This window comes from Scatophagus argus, chromosome 19 (genome assembly GCF_020382885.2).
Source record: "Scatophagus argus isolate fScaArg1 chromosome 19, fScaArg1.pri, whole genome shotgun sequence".
NCBI lineage: Eukaryota > Metazoa > Chordata > Actinopteri > Scatophagidae > Scatophagus > Scatophagus argus.
Window position 1 is genome coordinate 3,284,139 of NC_058511.1, and position 20,923 is coordinate 3,305,061.

Below are 20,923 nucleotides of genomic sequence, written 5' to 3' on the forward strand. Positions count from 1 at the left end.
TTTGTAAATGTGGTGCTGCCTCTTTTTGTGCCACAGTGTAAAATTGCTTGAATTTTGAATGGAATTTTGTGTTGTTTATGCCATCATGGCTGAAATGGGAGCCAGAGACTTTAACTGAACAACCAAGACATAAATAATTTTGTTCTCATCCTGTAGAAACTCTAAAAGCTGCATTTGGTCTGTTTGTTTCCACAGAGTGTTTGAAGTATTGATTGTGTGTGCGTTTGTTTGTTTGCTAGCTGACCGAATAGTGCTAGAAGCGAAACAATAGTATGAAAGGGTTACCCCATGTGAGGGCTGAAACAATGGGAGGATATGCCACACACACACACACTTTCCTGTACAGTTTGATGCAGGAGTTTACAAGGTGTGTGGAAGGGAACATTTGTACATGTTAGGGCTCATTATAAAAGCCATCATGTATCTGTGTTGGAATCAGTTTCTCACACACAGGCTCTGCTAAAGTACAGCAGTTACAGCCCCACAGATTAGGGTTGGGCTTGTGGAAAAATGTCAAAGCTGCTTTGACATATAGTCAAACACAGGACCAGTTTGGTGCACTGAGTTTTACTACCAGGTGTTGCTTTTGACTCAGCTGCTGCTCCCACTGAGCCCTTAAATAAGAATGTTGCGGCACCACAGTTGTGATACGTAATGTTTTCATTCCATTCAACTGAACTAATTCAACTTCATTTAAAATTTAACAGGGAAATTGCATACTAAGCGAGACTTTGGCTTAGTGAAACTTAGCGGTAGCGGTACAGTAAAAGCCTTGTTAAGATATGAAGGATTTCCGTCCACTGAAACTATAGAGAACTTTTAATTTGAAAGAGATACAGGAGGTGTGGATTTACCAGCGGCGGTCCGAGCAGTAGGTTCAACTCATCACAACAGAACAGGAGAAGCGTTACACTGTGACGCTGCGCTAACACGATAACCAGCTGCATGTTGCTGCCTTTCTTCTCCGTACGCCCAACCAATGCTGCTTCAGTGGGTTTGCATGAAATTAAACTGGTTTAAACTGGAAGAACGGACCGGCAAAACCATAAACACACGCAACCCTTCCACAGATATTGGAGAAGATATACGGTTCTCTGAGGTTTGTTTTGTTTGTGCTAAAGAACTGTGAGTCTAATCTGTTAAAATGACTCAAAGTACCTGTGGGGGTGTGTATGGCCTGTGAGAACCACTGGCTTCCAAACTGCCTCTTATGGGTAAGTGGTTTATAAGCTCATAAAAGGCTCCAGATAGCAGGTTGATCTGTAAAAACATTGCAAGCTGTAATCTTGGTGTGCCACCGGCCTGCATTAGCAGTGTAGATGAGACAGACGTGACAGGCGCCAGTTTCTTGGCGTGAGTCAGCTGCAGAGAAATGTCGCCTCACTCTGACTGTCCTCGAAGAGTTGTTGGATAATTTACATTGATTTTAAAATTCAGGTTCACTTATTTATATGGAATGTGTCTCAGGGACTTTACTGAGAGCCTGCGGAGTCTGTCTCTATGCTTGTTTAGAGTTAATGTGTGATAATTACTACATTTTTTGAAAAAGAAAAACTTTATTATTTCTAAAGCAAAATGGTCCAATGTGAGGATTTGGATGAATATCTTTGGGTTTTGGACTATTGATCAGATGAAATAAGACATCTGGAGATGTCACCTTGGGCTCAGGAAAACTCATCTTATGATATTTTATATTTTATAGGTCGATTAATTAATAACAAATATCTGCAGAGTAATGAACAGTGGAAAAAAATCTTTAGTTGCAGTCGTGCCCCTTTATGTAGGTTCACTTTGCTGAAGAGAATGAAAAATGTTTTATGCAGTCGTTGTGCACAGTTGACGGTCTTGAGAGAGCAGCCATCACTTCTATCCAAATACAATTCAGGATTTGATCAGTTTATCAATATAAAGGTCTCACAGTACACGTACCCTGATCTGGCTGGAGTTCGTGTTTAACCGTCATTATGGACGGGGTCTGTTTTTCTTAGTGAAAGTCACAGAGTTTCCATGAGCGTGTTTAAAGCAGCCAACCCCTTCAGGCTGTTCCCTCTCTAATAGAGAGGCCTGGCAGCTTTGAAGGCTTGTTTGATTTGTTGTGTCAGGACAATTTAAAGGAGCGGAGCTGTCCATTAAAATCAGCAGTTGAAATTCCCTCGGTTGTTCCAGCTATTCTTACAGATCTAATTTATCTCTGCAAACAGAACATTTTGTCTCAAGTTTTGGAGCAAATGACTCGGGAGAGATTTAGTTGGTGTGATGTCCTGAGAAAACTTATATTTTAATGTCGATCAGTTGACAGCGTCTGTGACGAGCAGCAAGTCTGGTTTCACTTCGGCCCAAACCCAAGAATCAGCCACCGGTTTTATAGCGTCAGTGTCGCAACAAACCTCCTGTGTGTGCACACGTTTCGACATGCCCATCTTTAAAGTTTACCTATGTGCTCTTTACATGGAAGAAAGGCTTTATATTTTACATGTAGGGGATTACGTTTTGCCGGCCTCTCAGGATTTTGTTAAGCCGTGTGTCTTTGCACCTTGTAGCTGATGATCAGGGTTATATCACTGTCCTATTTCCCAGCATGTTAGCTCCCCAGAAAACACATTGCACATCTTTACACAGTTACTGTACCTTAACTACTGTCTGTACAATGTGCCAAGTGTGCGCTGCACAAGTCAGTTAATTGCCATCAAAAACCAGGAGGCACGTGACGCAGCCGCTGAATTCAGCTTTACAGACTCGGGTGAAACCAAGCCGATGGGGCAGACTTCGACTGCACCGCAGATGTGCCGACATGCACATCTGTAGTGCAGCTTTTTGAGTCTGTGTCACACTGATGCACAACTTTAATGCTCAACGTCCTTCTCAATCCCTTCTGGGACCCCTTGAATTTGTCCCTTCAAACATCCTCGGGGGATTCGGGGAATTCCCACAAGTGTCTGTGGAGCCTGATTAGGCGCCCCAGTCCCCCAGCCTGGATAAGGGCATGAAGCTGTGGCTCCATCTCAAACAGAGGCTCTTTAATGTCTTCTCTAATGTACACCAGACATAAAACAGTCAGAATGATTCACTGTTCTTCTCTCACAGGAAATTCATGCCTGCATGAATCCAGCCTCATTATGACTTACAGAAAAACACACACATACAGACAGAGCTGAGACATTGTGGGTGAAATAGTTTGACGGCCCGATGGCTCTTTGTGTGCAGGAGAAACTGGGACACACTTCTGTGAGTGTGTGATGGAGGACACGGCAAGTGCAGAATGTATCTCTATTGGCATAGTTCATAAAATAGAAAATAGATTAGTAGACTGGAAAATCAGAGGGTGGAAAACTCAAAGGATGCTCTACCAGGAAAAATGACTTATTAACTTTTGAAATGATTCTTCTCCAAACTCCGGTTTTCAATAAAATGTTTTCGCCCACACTCAAAACGCTTTTGGCAAAAATGTGTGCCTCAAATTGACAGTACGGGAACGTGTTTGTTTAGAGGAGGCGATACAAAGCTCATTGTTTTTTGTATAATGAAATGATCAGTTTGAACTTATTTGAACTTTTTTGTTCTGACATATTCAAAAGTTGCTTCCTGCTGCAGGAAGTCACTGATCGCTGCAATTTACAGCAAACAAAAGTGCTCATGCAATGAGCCAATAATAAGCCGCGCAGATGATTGGGAAAAATGTTGTGAAGACACAAATCAGCTGCTAGTTTCCGACCAGGGTAATTGAAATAATTCAAAACAAATGGTCTGAGGCAGAAATTGTGTTTTTACCATCCAAATTTCACTTAGAGATTTTTACTTTAAGAAAGTCTCGTCATAAGGTCCATTTAGTAGCTCTGCAGCTTTTGATTGTATCACATGGATTGAAAATTGAAATTTTGGCATCAACAGTACAGCAGCAAACACCATCTGATGATGATCATGTGATCTGATCCTGAAGCAACTGAAAAGACCCTGTGGTGTGATTTTCTCAACTTCTGTTTCCAACTACATGAAAAACCCTAAGCCTCAGATTTTTACTATTCAGAATATGCACAATGTATTTTTAAACAAATGATAAAAACAATCAAAAAAATAACATCCTTCCTTCCTGCTGCTTATCGGGGTCCAGGTTACATCATTTTATTTATTACATCTATGAGATTTATTGTTATATACAGCTGGGAAGTATTGTCAAATTTATGTACTTAAATTTATGTACTTCATAAATAATTGTAGGTCTTTTTGTCCCTACTGGTTCTCAGTGATTGTTTTACTGGTATCACAGTGGAAAAATGAATTAAACTGCATTCACCATGTGATTAAAACGGTCTAAAAAAGTCTTACATTTAAGTCGGTGAACAGTGGAGAAATGCTGCACTTTGTGTCTTTATTTTCTACACTGCACACAGTTGGAGCTATTAACCTGAGTGTAACCCCTGCCTCTGCTTTACGAGATGTGGCTTCACACACACACACACACACACACACACACACACACACACGCACGCACACACACGGTGCCACGTTGACATGTCTGACGGATGGCAGCAATTAGGAGTCTTTTAATCCACTCCACAGTTTTATGAGGGAGTTTATAGACGTGCTGCGATTCTTAACGTCTGGGTAGTGAGTTTGCCATCTGAACCTGTGAGTTTTCTGTTTATGCTTCGGTCTCTCTTCAATAGTAAGCAAGTCTGAAGGGAATAAAGTGATTCTGCATTTTTGAAGTTGTTCCTTATTGTCAGGTTCATATTTAGCACAGCAGAGTGTCTCTATAAAGAAATGTTTTTCTGGTTTCTGTTACTACTGTTGCACAAACTCAAAGGGTAAACATGCCAAGATGGCAAAGAAGAAAGCATGTGATATGTCTGATAACGTGCCAGCGCTTTGCTGCACTATAAATCACCTCCCTGCATCACAAGAGAACCACACACACACACACACACACACACACACTCACACACACACACACAGAGAGCTCTGCCTTGTGAGTGTTTCTGCTCCAGTTTTTATCTGTTTGTCCGTCTGTTCTTTGTTGTTCTGTTGTTACTTGGTAAAGAAAGGATTTGGTTTAAAGTAAATATTATGACACAAAATAAATCTCTACAGATTCCCGTGGAGATATTTCATTGCAACAAAGACAACTAGAATACGAGCAAGGACGCAGAGAATAGAAACACTCGTGAATCTGTTTGGCTGCTGCTGCTTCTGTATGAAAGTCTTGAAAAGTTTCAGTTTGTCGTTGAACTTGTCACCTCAGATAAAAGAGGCCTGGCGTTGAGGAAACAGTGAAGTTTTCCAATCCGACCCTGCTCTGCTCAATGTCGCCACTCTTAAATAGTTTTGTATGAATGTGTTTTCAAACTCCTGGTGGTGCAGGACTCCCTTCTGGTCCAGACATCCACTCAGTGCTGCGGGCTTTCACCGGTGCCTGTCTCAGCTGGTTTGACCTTGAGATGGTCACAGTGACCTTCCTGACCTGATCTTACTACTTATTCTAGATGTGAGCCACATGAGTATACGTTAAATCACTTTAAAGCCCACAAAGACGTCACTGCACTCTCAGGGAAACAATATTATGTGAGCTTTAATGTTTTCTTGCTATGAAAAACAAGCACTTTTCATGACACACCCGCATTCGCTTCTTTCAGCAGCGCGTGTATATTCCAACTGATCTCTGGGGTCGAAACGAGATTCTTTAATCTGGATTCTTTGTTTTTATTTTGGCTTATGTGTGTGTGCTTTTTAATCATGAAATGAATATTGAAATGCTTTTTTGCTGGCTCACGTACAGCAGGTTTAATCTCTGTGTCTGTCTCTCGGCAGGGTGCTGGTCAGGAGAAGCTGGGCATCTACATCAAGTCTGTCGTCAAAGGAGGAGCAGCTGACGTGGTCAGTCTTCTTACAGAAAGTGGAGCCATGACAGAAAATCCTGAGGGGAAAAACACACAGTGTAACTCATTGCTGTGATGTGTGTGTGTGTTTGTGTTTGTGTTCGCACAGGACGGGCGTTTGGCGGCAGGGGACCAGTTGTTGAGCGTGGACGGGCGCAGTCTGGTCGGCCTGTCACAAGAGAGGTAAACACCAGCGGCCCAATTAGTAGTGATATTTTTAAAATGTTTTGGCAGCTTCAGTGCGTTGGAAGAGACTTTTTAATGCCTCAGTGCCCAGAAATCATATAATGTGAAGCCAGCTCTAAATGTTCTGTGTCTTATGCTGATTTCTGTTTTCACAAATGTAAACGATGATTAAATCTTCACGGCATCCTGTCATCTTTCTGTGAGACACCAGAGAGTAAATGTGGGTGCACATGACGTTTTCCTCTGTATATGCTCGAGCACCTACCGCACAGTATTGACGCATTTTATGGTCAAGTGATGACGAAACTCCACTTAAATTCTGTTCTGAGAATTGAAAACATTTGAAAAGTTTAAGTATCGTGTGTTGGCGTGACACCGTATAACCACATCTTGCAAACCTCAGAGTTGAAACGGCCTTGAGGTTCTCGCTTTGAAGCATCCCATTTGTCCCATCTGTTTAAAGAAAGAAAAGAAAAGGAAAAAACCCAGTGTCCAACATGTCCGTACCACACGGCACCAGCGTGAAGAGGGTGTGTGTGTTGTGGAAACTGCAGTGAAGTATTTGGTGGCTAACGCCCCACTCGGATTAATCCTGTTAATTCCTCTCCCTCAGCATGTACAGGCTTGATGCTCAGGGTTGTTGCTGGCTGTGTGTCAGCACCAGGTCAAACTGGATTTACTAAATCAATTGTTTAATTGCTTTAGCGTGCAGGTGGCAGGTGGGAGCGGCTCATCATATCAGGCCATTTCACAAAGTATTTTCCTGCAAATTCCTGGATGGTGTTAATCCTGTGGTCATTTCCCCTCCTCCTCCTCCTACATGTTCTTCATGACTGGTTCAAGATGAAGCATGATTTTTTTCAGCCTTAAGATCTGGTATATGTAAAAGACAAATCCTGTTATATTTCCAGATTTGGCTTTAGAGTCTGCTTTCCTCTGCTCAGCATCAAGCAGTTGATGTTACATTCCCCGAGTTCCATCCAATCAAACACACACACACGGCTCATTACCTTGTGTGATCTGCCCTTCAGCTATTTATAGGATTTGGTTAAAGCCCTGTGCACATGTGGCTGTTAAAGAACATGGGTGCTGTGTGTGTGTGTGTGTGTGACACAGCACGACTGCGAGCCCAAATCAAAGTGAAGTGAGTCTCTGGCACTGACAAATATAATCTCTGCCTCCTCTGGTTCATAATGACGGCCTTCCACTTTATTTTCTCTGCGTGTTTGGATGCCAGTAGACAGAAGCTTTTCTAGAGTTTTCCCATGAAGTAGTTTTGTAAGCAGTGCACTTGCACTGTAGTCTGTAGTAGAGCTGAACTGATTAGTCGATCAGCAGAAGATAATCAAATATTTTGACAGCTGATTATCAAATCGAGCAAACAGTTTTACCAAAAATCAAGACACCAACATCCTACGTGCATTTTAGTGTCTGGCATTTCACCAAGCGGGACTCCTTCCTGTTGTTTACTGCAGTACAAATGTAGATATGTATGACAAAGTGGATTGAGGGTGTAATCATACCCTTTTCCCATCACCCAGCACCTTCAGGTAGTGGGTGGTGTGCATTGGTTTCATATTCATCCTCCCTCTCCCCTGCGTGTTCAGGGCAGCCGAGCTGATGACGAGGACGGGCTCAGTTGTGACTCTGGAGGTCGCCAAGCAGGGAGCCATTTACCACGGACTGGCCACACTGCTCAACCAGCCCAGCCCCATGATGCCACGAGGTGAGCGCACCAAACACACACACACACACACACACACACATACACATTCAAAGTGTTCAGCGAGCTCTGATACTGACATAACATCAGCAATCGTCTCACTTTACAGTTTCTCTTCTACACTTCTGACATGATGAAAATACGTAAGATGGACTTAATGCAGGAACCAACAAAATTATTGTATGAAATATAGGTTTGTTTCTTTTTTAAAAAAAAAAATTAACGGTTTTTCTTGATGATTATGGAGAGCTCACTATTGCTGATGTGCATTGTGATTTATATTTTTGCAGAAACACTGAACACAGAAAAAGTTAATCTGCAAAAATGATAATCAGATTTTCTCTCTCTCTTCTTTATGTCCTCGTACTAAAGATGGAACGTTTTTTGGTTTGTGATCTAAATAACCGTGATGGTTGTTTTATCTGTTTTTGTATATTTAATAGAAAATGAACCAACAGTAAGTAAACTGTTTGATCAAACAACTGTCATATTAATCATGAATGAAACTGGGCCCACTTTGAATACAGAACAGTGGAAGTAAATCATACATGTCATCTGTTTTTCACTGTGTACCATTTCACAATCAAGAACATGAAAAAAATCTTAAATTCAGTCTTTTAAAAGGTCACGCATTCATATCTTTGGCTTCTGAAGCCCTGCAGATTTTTTTTTTTTTGCAGTTTAATAGCCGTTATGAATGGACTGTTGTTAGTTAATGCCAGTAATTTGGTGTTGTGGATGAAAGAAGAGAAGCAGACTTGCTCAGTGTGTACTCGCTTGTCTTCTCTGTAGCGCAGTAAAAATCCAGCTAGCAGACTGAAGGATATAATGAGCATTTGTGGCCACAGCCAGATATGTGTGTGTGTGAGCTGCATGTGTGTCCACACACACATACATGGGATGGGGTTTACTGGCTGTGTGCTGGTCTTTGTCTGCTGGAATGTGACCCTAGATTCATTAAGGAAGTCTTCTGGCTGGGTCGGTCTGTGGTCCAGGATGACGCTAAAGGGGTGTTTCTCCCAAATTCCCTCGACCACAGTGTGTTCCAGTTCAGACAGTGAAATCTAACCACCAGGCCGTGAAGGACGTTGGCCGTTTCAGTAAACTTAATGTTAGGAAACCGGACGTGTGTAGATTCTCACAGGCTGAGGGCGTGACTGCGCAGACCGGGAAGAGGTTGGTACGATTCAGACTCAGATATTTTAGATAAACCGGCATTGGTAGTCGACTTAAATGCCCGTTTTAACTAGACAACGATGCATGTAACACCTCAGGAAAAAGGACTTTAGCTTACAGCTAACTTTGGCTTAGTCAGCTCTTTTGTCACATGAGAAGGAAAGCAGGCAGTCAACACTTTCTAAACATCATGAGACAAATAAAGTCTCATTTAGACATGGACCTTGTTATGAAATTGTGATGGCGGTTTGACATGTTGCTGCTTCGTTTTTCTGCAAAAAAAAATCCCTGCAGCAGTTTTACTTACTTGCTGCAAAGGTCTGAACGAAAGCTGTCAAGTTCAGTGAAAGGACGAACCTGATGAATGATCGCGAGGTTCTTCATTAAGAAGGATGTGCTTCTCTTGGGCTGCTGGAAAGAAGTCAAGAACAAAACAAACCCCTGCAACCACAACGATAACCAGACCAGCTCCTCCTCATGACGTTTTCATTCGCACCAGGGATACAATTTTGATTATCCACAAAATGCTTTGCACGCATTGTGTGAGCAAATAGGAATTCAACTTGAGTCCCAATTTAATGTCACTTAATCAAACTAAAACATAGTCTAAGACAGACTTCAGGACAGACAAATATTCTCAGAATAACCATAAAAAAAGTCTTTTTGTTTATCTGAAACACGCTTTCTCTCTCTTTCATCCCTTCATTTCTACATCCACACATTTATCATTTATTTATCTATGTGCAGCTTCAGACCGAGGCCGCGACAAGAACGGGAAACTGCGACCAAAGAGCGAAGGCTTCGAGCTGTACAACAACTCGGTGCAGAACGGCTCTCCGGAGAGCCCGCAGGCCGGCTGGGATTCTTACCCCGAACCAAAGAAGATGAGCGGCGAAGATCGACTCCTCAAAAACCGTGCCGACCACCGCTCCAGCCCCAACGTCGCCAGTAAGCCCGCTACTCACTGAGATTTCCAAAACTACCTGACCCAGTGTTAGTGGTCCATCATCTGCCCATATATGAAGTCAAACCTAATTATTTTCCGGATAAATCCAGATTTTGTTGTTGTTACCCTGCTAGTTTTAACCATCAAATTCAAATTATTTTCCTTTATTTCTTGTATTTTTCACAATTTGAATGTCAAAATGATTTTTTTTTGTTATTATTATTGCCATCTTTCTAAACTACACCTGTTCAATGCATTTGACCGTTTCAACAAATCAGTAATTCAATCATTCGTCATGCGGGTAACATTGAGCCACTAGTTTAATAACACCCTGCTGAATGGAAAGTATCTGTGGTAAACAAGTCACTGGGCTTATGTTTGGCATGGACAGTAATGGAAATGGGGGGCGGGGGAGAAAAGTAAAACTACACGTTGGTGTTATTCTTAAAGTACTCCACCCTGATATGGAAACAGGGCCACAGTACTGTTGGGAGTTACACTGTCTGCTAAAGCAAACAATCTTTGAAACCACATCAGTAACGGTTTTGGGTAATTTGAGATTTGTTGGTGACTCATTTTCTCCCTTAATATTTCAGTTCTAAATAAAGTTGTGTTTGTTATTGAAAGCCTTTCACTGCACTCTTCTCTCCCGCCCCCATCATCAGACCAGGGCCAGAGTCCTGCAGGCAAAGCGGTGTACCCCGGTGGACCCGGCACTAAGATCACCTCCGTCTCAACCGGAAACCTGTGTGCAGATGTAAGTAACCGCATCGCTGAAGCCGGTGGCGTCTTTATGTGGAATGCTCCAGCAGACCAGATGAGACTAGAATGATGCAAACACTCGAGGACACACGGTATCTAGAATGGAAATGAGAAATCATTTTTCACAGAGCGTTATTAGTCAGACTGGCTCCAGACCGTGTGTCGCTCCAGGAAGGTGTCCCAGATATTTTCCTTCTGTGTAGTAATTTCTGGTGTTATTCTGCAGGATGAGCCCTCCCCTCCCCGTCCAGAGGCTTACCCCATCCCCACCCAGACCTACCCCAGGGAGTACTTCACCATCCCGGCCTCGAAGAGCCAAGATCGGGTTGTCGGTCCTGGGCAGGGGCCCTCACAGCACTGGCAGGGGATGGAGGACAGAGAACGCCTCCCTGTGGTCGACAACATCCACAACAGCATGCAGGTAGAGCATAATCGGACGATCAACTTGTTGCAGCGACTGTTTCTGCATTAAAATATGCTTAAATATCTTCAGTAACTCCAGCACATGCAAATTGTTCCTGCTTGTCTCTCTCTCGCCCTTTGTCCATTGTCTCTCCACCTTCTTTTGTCTCTTATTGCATGTTTTTGTCTCGTCACAGCGGGTTAACCACTCGCAGGAGGAGTTGTACCCCCCACCGGGAGGTCTGAGGCCAGACGAGCGCATGCAGCAGCATTATCAGCAGGACTACCAGCATCGGGACCTGGACTACCAACACAGAGATCTCGATTACCAGAGAGGTCTGCCAGGTAAGCTGACCAGAGACAGAGGCAGAGAGAGGAGGACAGCAACGGGGCAGAAGCACCTGTTATGAGGATTATGTAACAGATTAGTGGTTTTTAGCCTCCAAATGTTCCTCTAAAATGTAATCAAATTTGATGTTACTGTTAATGATTATGTAATATATATTTATTGAAATATGTAATTCAGCTTTCATTTGCTTTTAATCTGCAAAATGATAATAAATAGCATCACTTGTCATCAGTTCTTTTGTTGGGATGATAAAATGTGTGCCTGGGTGTTTCTGCGTGTCTGTAGGTGTAGGAGGTCCTGACCACTGGGCCCCGCAGCCGCAGGTGTCCTCCTCTTTGGAGTCGTCCACGTCCAGCCAGGAGCACCTCAACTTCTCTGCCTCCTCCTCCTCTTCCACCAAGACCCAGAACCAAAAGACTGGGCCGGGCCGATGGAAGACTCCCAACGCCCCTCACTCTGTGCCACCACATTCGGTCCAGCCGCCATCCCGCTCTGACCTGCCTCCTCCTCCGCCGCCACCACCAGCCGCTTACCCCGACGCCTACGACCCCTATGACCCCCAACCCGACCTACCACTCCCGCCTCCACCCGCTGCCGTCACTCCTGTGATGGCCCAGCAGGCTGACCGCAAGAAACGTGAGGAGCAGCAGCGCTGGTATGAGAAGGAGAAAGCTCGGCTGGAGGAGGAAAGGTGGGGTTTATTATGAATTCCTATGCTCAGTTTTCCATCATAATAATTTTACAAAACAAAGGTTTGAGACTTTAATATCACAGTTGGACTGTACAAATGCATATGCAGCTTTAATGTTTTGCAGTCACATAGGTTTGATTCATTTTTGATTCCTGATAATGATGGTGATGATTTCCCAGGGAGAGGAAGAGGAGGGAGCAGGAGAGGAAACTGGGTCAGATCCGGGCCAACCCCGTCATGCCCGTCCAACCTCACAACAATGGCGGATCCATGCCTCCTCCTCACCACCAGCCCCCTCTGCCCTCTGTGGCCCCGCCCCAGCCGTACCTCCCCCCACAGCCTCAGCCCCAGCCTCCCCCATCCAGACCGGAGAAGTTGGCCAGTCTGCCACGGTCAGCTGTTCCTCCTCCTGTCAGTACGCCCAACCCTGCAGGTAACAAGTCAGAACTTTTCTCATATTTAATGTTTCAGATAATGTTTTTCCATGCAGACCAATTGTAGATCACATTTAGATGATAAATAAAATGTGATGTGCTCATAGGCACGGACACGGTGATCAGGGAGCTGCTGCCACAGCAGCAGCCACGGACCATCGAGAGACGGGACCTACAGTACATCACCATCAGTAAGGAAGAGCTAACGTCCAGCGACAGTCTGTCTCCAGACCCCTGGAAACGAGACGCCCGCGAGAAGGCCGAGAAACAGCAGCAGCTTCACATCGTCGACCTGCTGGACAAGGAGATCCAGGAGCTCCAGGTAGGCGGTTTAAGCTCTGCTCCGAGGGTTTTGCTTTTGCCTCTTTCATTTTAGTTTTGGAAGGAATTAAAACACAAATTCAGCGATGGATTTACAAATAGCAACCCAATCCAGTTCTGAGCGCACTTTATTTTCTAGGCGAAACCAGAGCGAACGGCGGAGGAAAGCGACCGCCTCAGGAAGCTGATGCTGGAGTGGCAGTTCCAGAAACGACTGCAGGAGTCCAAGCAGAGCGACGAAGACGAGGAGGAGGAGGATGACGAGGACGTGGACACCATGATGATCATGCAGAGGCTGGAGGCTGAGAAGAGAGCCAGGGTGAGATGGGGGCGTTGGTGGTGAAAAGAAAAGATAAAGAGACCGGTGGAGGGAAGAGAGAAATTAATTCAACATTTATAGGAAGTGCTGAACGAAGTAGGGAAGATGTAGAAATGGAGGCACAGGAACTCATGTGCAGAGGCTGTTTGACAGAAATAAAACACTCCCATGCCCATCAGTTCACAGCTGAGAAACAGATCCGTAGTTGAGAGCACAAGGAAGGGCAAGCCACAGAAAACTGCTGGGGGGAAAGAGAACTTTCTCAAATGCTCAAAGGGGAAATGAAGTCCTCTGTGGCAGCGCTCCCACTGCCACATGTCCTGCAATGTGCATCTGCAACATGCTTCTGTCATCGCTTTGCCATGCTGAGCTGCTTAAATCTGATTGGCTTGAGGGGTGGACGGGAGGGTTTTGGGCAGGCAGGCGGGCCGGCGAGAACATTGTTAATGCTGCATTCACATGGTATAGATCCAACTGGACGTAAAGGCTACAAATGTGTTGAACATGTTGTGATTTACGCTTCCTGTAGATTCGGGTTTCCTGCACTCAGCACATGTGCTCATAGAGAGATAGTAGTTCACCATGTACAGCAGACAGCTGCGTCCTGCTTTGATAACACACAGCAGCTTGACTCGCAGCTAGTTCAATGTGTGGTCCTGCTCTTCGCTAAAGACTTTCGATGAAGTCAGAATTGAATCCTCTGTAATGCAAATGCAGCATGTGCAGTGTTGAATGCATGAAGCAAGCGAGACCAGAACCAGGACCACAGCATGTAGGGGAGTAGCTGAGGCTGGCGGTACTGTGGTTATAACAGCTAATACTAAAATGGCTCCCAAAAGTTTTCTGTCAATACGTTTTAATTGCTGTGCAGCAGCGTTTTCTTTATTGCTCTTAAGTGCAGTATGAAGGGAAGTAGCAGCATGCGGGTGGGTGCTGGTGGATGCAGCTGTGCGCCGTAGTTGCGTGTTGGATGTGGTTGAAAGGTGTTGAATCAGTCAGGGTGTGGATTGATGTGGTTGGTTGGGTATTGTGTTGTTTTTGTTCTGTAATGAAGTACTTTACTCCTGTTTTGAAACTCTTTCTGGCTGCAGTTGACGGTAAACATTTCACAACTTTTTCCCAGAGGGAATATGGGATATGGGATTTCATGATTTGGGTAATACAAATTTGAATCAAGGCTTTAAGTGTTTTTGTTTATTTTGTGACCGTGATTGAATTAAAAGTAAAAAAGGCCCCTCAACAGTTTACTCCAGCACCACCATTCATTGTGAGTCTGTATTTGGAAGACAAAACAGGTAATGCAGGAGTAGTGGATAGAGAAAAATGTGGTTGGGACGGCCAGAAGAACTTGACATAATTAAGAAATAACAATAACCTTAAAATCAACAAAGTGCATTTGCTCCAAATTTTCTTCTTTCTTTAAACAAAAACAAAAAAAAAGAAGTTAAATTCATGAGCCATATTTTTAAGATGTGGTGAGGCGGTCGTGTGGATTTGGATGTGGTGGATTAAGGAGTTGCAGGACAGCCAATAATCAGCACAGTGGAGAAAAATAAACTGTTTTCACTTTACTGTATGTAATCCCCCTTCCCTTCTTTTATTTCTGCTGTGTTTTTCCTCCGTAGTTTCTCTTTCCTCCTCCCAAATCCCCTCCTCATTTTGCTAACTTAGTTTTATTGATATCTCCTCCACACCTTTTCAGTATTTGGGTATTTTCCATTTCCTCCCTCCCCTCCGATCTGTCCCCTCTCTCACTCTCTCTTCTCTTCTTCTTCTTCCTCTTCAGCAGCAGAATGCTGTCCCAGCTATCTCTGTTCTAGACTTGGTATGTTCTTCCTGTTAATGACGAGTATCCTCTCCCTGCCCTTACATCACTTCCTGTTTTTTGTCTGGGCTGCCCACCTGCCCGTGTTTCCTATCTGTCTCTCCCCACCCATCTGGGCTACAGTCGTCGTTTCATCGGGGGCGGGGGGGTGGAGTTGGGGTTGGAGGCAGGGCTGTGCCATGATTAAGCTTAAGGAGGAGCCAGTCATGGAGAGGGGCGTCCTGGGATGCTTGATGTTGTTTGGCTGGGGAAGCTGTCCATCTCGATGTCCACTCAAAACAACTGCTGGGGGACGGCAAGTGAAGCTGCTGCTTAGCAATGGCGAAATACTGGATCGTTAAAGCAACAGAAAACCAATTGTTTATGAGCTTACAGAGTAGCAGAGCTGAGGTCGTGTGATTCTTGTCAGCAGTGATGTTTTGAGTGCATATTGAGGTGGCGCCTGCATGGCTGAATGCATCACGTGTGGGGGGGGGGGGGGGTCCAGGTCGAGATCCATGCATGATAGTCCTGTGAGCCCCCAGCGGTGTGCCTGTGCAGGGCCACATCATGATGTGGTATCCATCCATCCATCCATCCATCCATTTGTGTGTGACCAGCTGAACCTCTTTATGTTCTCTTTTTTAAAGGACCTGTTCAACCAAAACAGAAACACATATTTTCTCACTTACTGCTTTTTGTTGTTGTTACCTTTCGGTTAGATTTGGTTTTATTGGTGCAGGTTTCATGTAGCGTTCTGTACCACTACGGAGATTATTGGAGAAAGTATATTCAAGAAAAATATCTCAAGCAAAACAAAGCAAAAGTGCTACCAGCCAGAGGCATTTTCACAACAAGACCAACAATAATAAAATTAAGACAAAATATATATATTAATAAATTATTGCCAATAAAAAAGAATCAGTATGTAAAATCCAAAAAAACACAAATAAGACTGTAAAATGATATTTAAAATATATGAAATAAATAAACATATAAAAAATAAATTAATGTAAAATAAAATTAAACATAAACTGTTGACAGTATAGAATGTAAATCTAATCTTAAAGTAAATGTTAAAAAATGTTAAAGTAAATGTTAAAGAAAGTTTTGTTCATGTCATCTTTCTGCATGGGTCGGTCCCTGCAGGGGTAAATGGCAAAATATATGTTGTAACTTGGTTGAACTTCCCCTTTAATCACCATCCAGCCCAGAGAAAGGGGTCTGTTTGTTTTGTGCGTCTCCATATCCCACTGGGTTTGTGCTGGGATGGTGGTGTTATCAGCACACTGCTGCAGCAGCCCACTGAGCTTGCAGTTACTTCAGGGACGCTCGATTTATTCTTCTCCTCCGCCTGCTTTCCTGGTAGGCAGACAAAATCAAAAACACCTCAAGTAGCTGAAAGTCGGGCCGCCGTTGTTTTGCTGTCTGCATGTCCCGCAGTGTGTGTGTGTGTGTGTGTGTCTGCCTGCCTGCCTGTGCTGTGTGTTTGCAGTGCACACTGCTCCTCCCCTCTGGAGCAGTCCTGTGAGACAAACCAAACTACCACACAACATGTTAGTGTACATTAGTGTCCGAGCAGACGAGCAGAGCCTCACGATGTGGAAACGTTGTCAGAGTTTGTGTACGAGTGACGTTCAGTTCATGTTGTATTAATTGTTTCCTTGTTTGCATGTGTGCCTGTCTTTGCATGCCTCTCGGCATGTTGTTCTCTGTGTGTGTGTGTGCGTGTGTGTGATCAGTTGCAGGACGAAGAGCGACGGCGTAAGCAGCAGCTGGAGGAGATCCGTAAGCGGGAGGCGGAGGAGCGAGTAAAGCAGGAGGAGGAGAGGAGGTGGAGGGAGGAGGAGAGAGCCAAACGAGAGGCCGAGGAGAAGGTCGGTCGGTCTGTCTGCCAAACGACACAGTTAATGAAAATAAATGACCGTAGGATGTTGAGGATGTTGAGGTTCATATCAAAGGATAAAACAGGAAATGCATCAGGGTTGGACCCCTTGGAGTTGTTTCATCATTCAGCATCACAATATCCTCTTAATTTGACTCCTCACTATTTCAAGCTGCAAAAGCCCCTAAAATATATTTTATACCTTCATTCAGCGCTGCATCACATTTCCTGACTATCAAAGTATGTGCCAAAACAAAGTAGATTAACTCCACTGCATATCTCGCACTTTTCAGACAGATGAAGTGAAATGACTGTAGCTTGACATCGATCACTGAGAGATTTTTATGAGTTTAAATAGATTGTGGTAATTAAAATCAGTGTGGTAAAATCTGCTAAAAGACATTCTTACATACATCAAAACACTGTGCGTGTCTTTTACAAATCCTAAACTGCATCCACATCTCTCTGATATTAAAAATAGATGACATTTACTCACCCATATGTATAAAAAAAAAAATAATTGTCGGTCCAACCCTAGAACGAACTGCGACTGTGAAAAATATTCAGACTCCTTCAGTTGGTGCATACTTTCTTGATACTTAAAGCTCAATTTGGAACGAAGAATCTGGTTTATTCAGTGCAGAATTATTACTGCTATTATGTCCATACAGCAAGAAAGTGGTCTTAATACGTCCTGAAGCCTCTCCATATGCCGTGTGCTGTAATCATCTTGGTTTGCTCCATCCTTTGACCAGGCTACCCAGTTAACACGGAGCACTCAGCTAGTGTGCAGAGGCTGTTGTATGTCATAATGTGTGAATATTTCCATTAATCTGTACTTTGGAGGTTTTAAATGACCAGTGGTCTGATCCGATGCCCACCCACCCATCTCTGTCCTGTGTGTTAAATCAAACATACTCAAAGTGTTTCATCATTGTGTTGTGACTGCATTTGTCCTGTGTGACCACCGATCTCACCGCTGGTTGTTTAAAAACTTGAAGCTAACACCTCCACAGAAAGAAAGAAAGAAAGGAAGAAAGAAATATGTCACAGAGAGGTTTTAAGTTGTACATGTTGTGGTGTTGTTGAATATTTTGGTAGTGACTGTGAGAAAGAGATTATGTTTAAGACTGTTAATCTGATGCTGTTTGTTTATTATGAAGACGTCCAATTGCATGTCCTCATTCTGTGCACCCGTCCCACCCTATGTGACGTGTTGCTGTGTCATGTTATGTGCTCCCACCCACCCGAAGCATGGGACTCCCATCAGTTTGTTGTTGTTGTTGGTGTGTGTCAGGAAGTCAAGTTATTTCAGCTTTTTTTGGGGGGGGGCAGTTATGATTTTGTGACGTTTTTAATTTTTTATTGTATTTCTTTGTTACCATTTCCATCCAGCATCACTCTAGAAACTGTGTTCAGGGAATGCCGCCCACCCTCCCACTTTCCCCAGAAACCACATGCTTTACAACCGGTTCATGCACACACACACACAGTAATGTACACCCACCCACCTGCCTCATTCCCACCCTCAGTCATCCATACCGTACATATTCATAAAACCGTTCAAAAACCCGCCACACATCCACTATTCCCTCCCAGTTTCTTCAGATTCAGCCGCTGGGTTCCTTTCGGAGGACGTAAACCATCTCGGCTGCATTCAGCCTTCAACACATGAAACAGACCAAAACAAACAAACCCCCCTCCTGTCATCAGAAGCATCCAGATTGAGCACATGTGATGCGGAGCAGCTGGTCGAGCTCCAAACCCAGAAATCCAAACACATTCCTGCAGTGTAGATTCATGTGCACCATCACAGGCCTCCCTCCGCCTGAGGTGGAGATACACTGCAGACAGGGTGGGCTTCTGAATCAGAAACCTAGCCACAAAACCATACCGTGTAAACCGAGGATACACAGAGCAGCCAGGCGCATTTGGACACATATTTTGTGCACACATTGCATGCACGCCCACAGCCATGAGGGAAGGGGAGACGGTGGTTGACAGGGTGGTCCAGGAAGCAGGGCGGGTTTAGTGTTTGCAGCCAAGTGTCGGATTCAGTTTTTAGGTAGGGCGGAGTATCTTCAGATTAGTGGAGACGTTAGACCCGGCTGAGTGGATTTTTGGTTTGTTGACTGACTCCGATATGCAACATATTACTTTAATGGATGGGGTCTCTTTTCTTGACAGTATGAAGTTGTTTTAGGAAGCTGAATCAGATGTGATTATGTTGGCATTTTTAAAGTGGCCTCCTCTTCCAGACCAGAGCAAAAGGAATCTGTGCTGAGACAGTTTGCTGATTAAACGATTGATCCACTCTCGCCAAGGGAGTCACGTGAGGACTTGCTGCTGTTTTCGATTGATTAACATTAACATGAACACATAATCAGCAGCTCGACCTTTCAGTAAAACAATGCAGCCCTGAAAACATCTTTCTGTTGTAGGTTTCCGCTTAAGTCATGGCTGAAGTTAAAGTTTGATTCCTTAGACCTCTTTATGAATGAGGCGTCTGATCTAGGAACAGTTGTGATGTGTATCAGATTGGTAGAACATGGTGGAATGTGTACTGTTAGAGCAGGTGTAGTTGGGTCCAGAAGAACCGTGTCAGACTGATGTGGTTTCATGTGTAGTAGCGGCGGGGTTGTGGCTGAGTAGTTTCCCAGCTGTATCTGTAGCTGATTAGCCAGTTAGTGTCCAGCACTGAGGTGAGAGCCAATGACAGTGGAGCTTACTAACTTAGGTTGTCCCTCCCCTAGAGGAGACAGGAGGAGGAGTACTACACTCGCCTGGAGGCTGAGCGGCGCCGGCAGCACGAGGAGGCCGAGAGAAAGCTGCTGACGCCTGACGAGCCGGCCGGTCTGTATCGGCCCCCGCTGCCCCGGGATTACCAACCCCCTGCCCCCCACAACCCTACTAACACCCCCCCGCCCCCCCCACAGAGAAACACCTCCTACCTCAAAACCCAGGTCACCTCCCCCGACACGCTCTACACCGCCAAGTTTGTCTCCTACACGGGCGATGAGGAAGACGACGAGGACGCAGGGAGTGGCGGCGGCAGCCAATCAGGTCAGGTGAAGCTGTCGGCGACCCGGAAGTCGTACGGCGACCTCCCGGCCTCCGCCTCACCCAATAACAACAAGCCTCAGCCGCCGCCCACTGCGCGCAAGCCCCGCCCCGTTTCTGACGGCATCTTCCTGTCTGGCTCGTTCCAACCGCCATTCAACAACTCCAACAGTACAGGCCCCCCCCTTCCTGCCAAACCCAGCTCCATCCCCCCAGGAGGCTTTAAAGGTAGACCCAGAGAGAGGAGAGAGGAGTCAGGCTCGCCACAGCGCCCCCTGCAGCTCCCATACCTCCCTCTCATTCACTCATCTCTTCATTTACTGCCTTCTTAGTTTAGTTTTGTGTTTATTTTTACCTTGTTTTTCAGTAGAGACGTGTTCTGCCTTCTCATTTCCACCGTCTACTTTTTTCCCCCTCTTTACATGTTTGTCCAGACTTTTTTTTGTCGTCAGTCAATCCTTCCGTTCATCACTTTATGTTTGTTATTTTATATGTGGAAATTTTCCTCCCTGTGGTGAAGCAAATCAGAATTTATTTTTGTTTTTTTGTTTTTTTTGTAATTTTTAATGTTGGTTTGTTAAAACACCTCCTCCTGTCACCCGGTAATTTTTTTCCCCTCCTCATCTTCCTCAAATCACACCCCCTCCCTCCTTCGATCAGCACTAGCGAACAGAAAAAAGCAATCGATAATCACGCCACCACCTTTTTTGCTGCAGATTGAGACCCATCAGATCCAATCATAGTACTGTTGGTGTTGTCGCTCGCCGCCTCCTTTGTGTCTGGTTTGTTGCTGCTTGGGACTGGGGGACGGGGAGGGGGGCGAGGCCAGCCGTCAGTCTGCCTGCCTGCCTGCCCCCCTTCCTGCCCCGTGGCTCTGCTTAGCGGTGTTGGCTTTAAAGGGGAAGGAGACACATCGTTGGCTTTTCACGCCCATTAATCACCCGATTAAAAACGAATCAGCTCTCATTTCATGATCATCCAAACACTCACAC

The 20,923-nt window shown here is 44.7% G+C and overlaps 1 protein-coding gene and 1 long non-coding RNA gene across 10 annotated transcripts in view; both read left to right on the top strand.

Annotated features, from left to right (window-relative positions):
- Positions 1 to 20,923, top strand: part of afdna (afadin, adherens junction formation factor a) — a 91,601-nt gene that overhangs the window by 64,442 nt on the left and 6,236 nt on the right. For 5 of the 9 annotated variants that reach the window (XM_046372453.1, XM_046372455.1, XM_046372456.1 and 2 more), the window contains 13 exons: positions 5,806 to 5,871; positions 5,983 to 6,056; positions 7,667 to 7,785; positions 9,706 to 9,906; positions 10,570 to 10,661; positions 10,893 to 11,087; positions 11,266 to 11,413; positions 11,703 to 12,108; positions 12,288 to 12,541; positions 12,650 to 12,864; positions 13,003 to 13,182; positions 16,729 to 16,863; positions 19,625 to 20,159. In XM_046372453.1, the coding sequence (XP_046228409.1) occupies positions 5,806 to 5,871; positions 5,983 to 6,056; positions 7,667 to 7,785; positions 9,706 to 9,906; positions 10,570 to 10,661; positions 10,893 to 11,087; positions 11,266 to 11,413; positions 11,703 to 12,108; positions 12,288 to 12,541; positions 12,650 to 12,864; positions 13,003 to 13,182; positions 16,729 to 16,863; positions 19,625 to 20,159 (2,620 nt within the window). Of the gene's footprint in view, positions 1 to 5,805; positions 5,872 to 5,982; positions 6,057 to 7,666; positions 7,786 to 9,705; positions 9,907 to 10,569; positions 10,662 to 10,892; positions 11,088 to 11,265; positions 11,414 to 11,702; positions 12,109 to 12,287; positions 12,542 to 12,649; positions 12,865 to 13,002; positions 13,183 to 14,968; positions 15,134 to 16,728; positions 16,864 to 19,624; positions 20,160 to 20,923 lie in introns of those variants that run through there. The other 4 variants (XM_046372458.1, XM_046372461.1, XM_046372457.1 and 1 more) reach the window with 3 other exon arrangements.
- Positions 16,870 to 18,575, top strand: LOC124050191. Its single transcript, XR_006841579.1, has 2 exons — positions 16,870 to 17,585; positions 17,654 to 18,575. It is a non-coding gene; the product is annotated as an uncharacterized LOC124050191 (long non-coding RNA).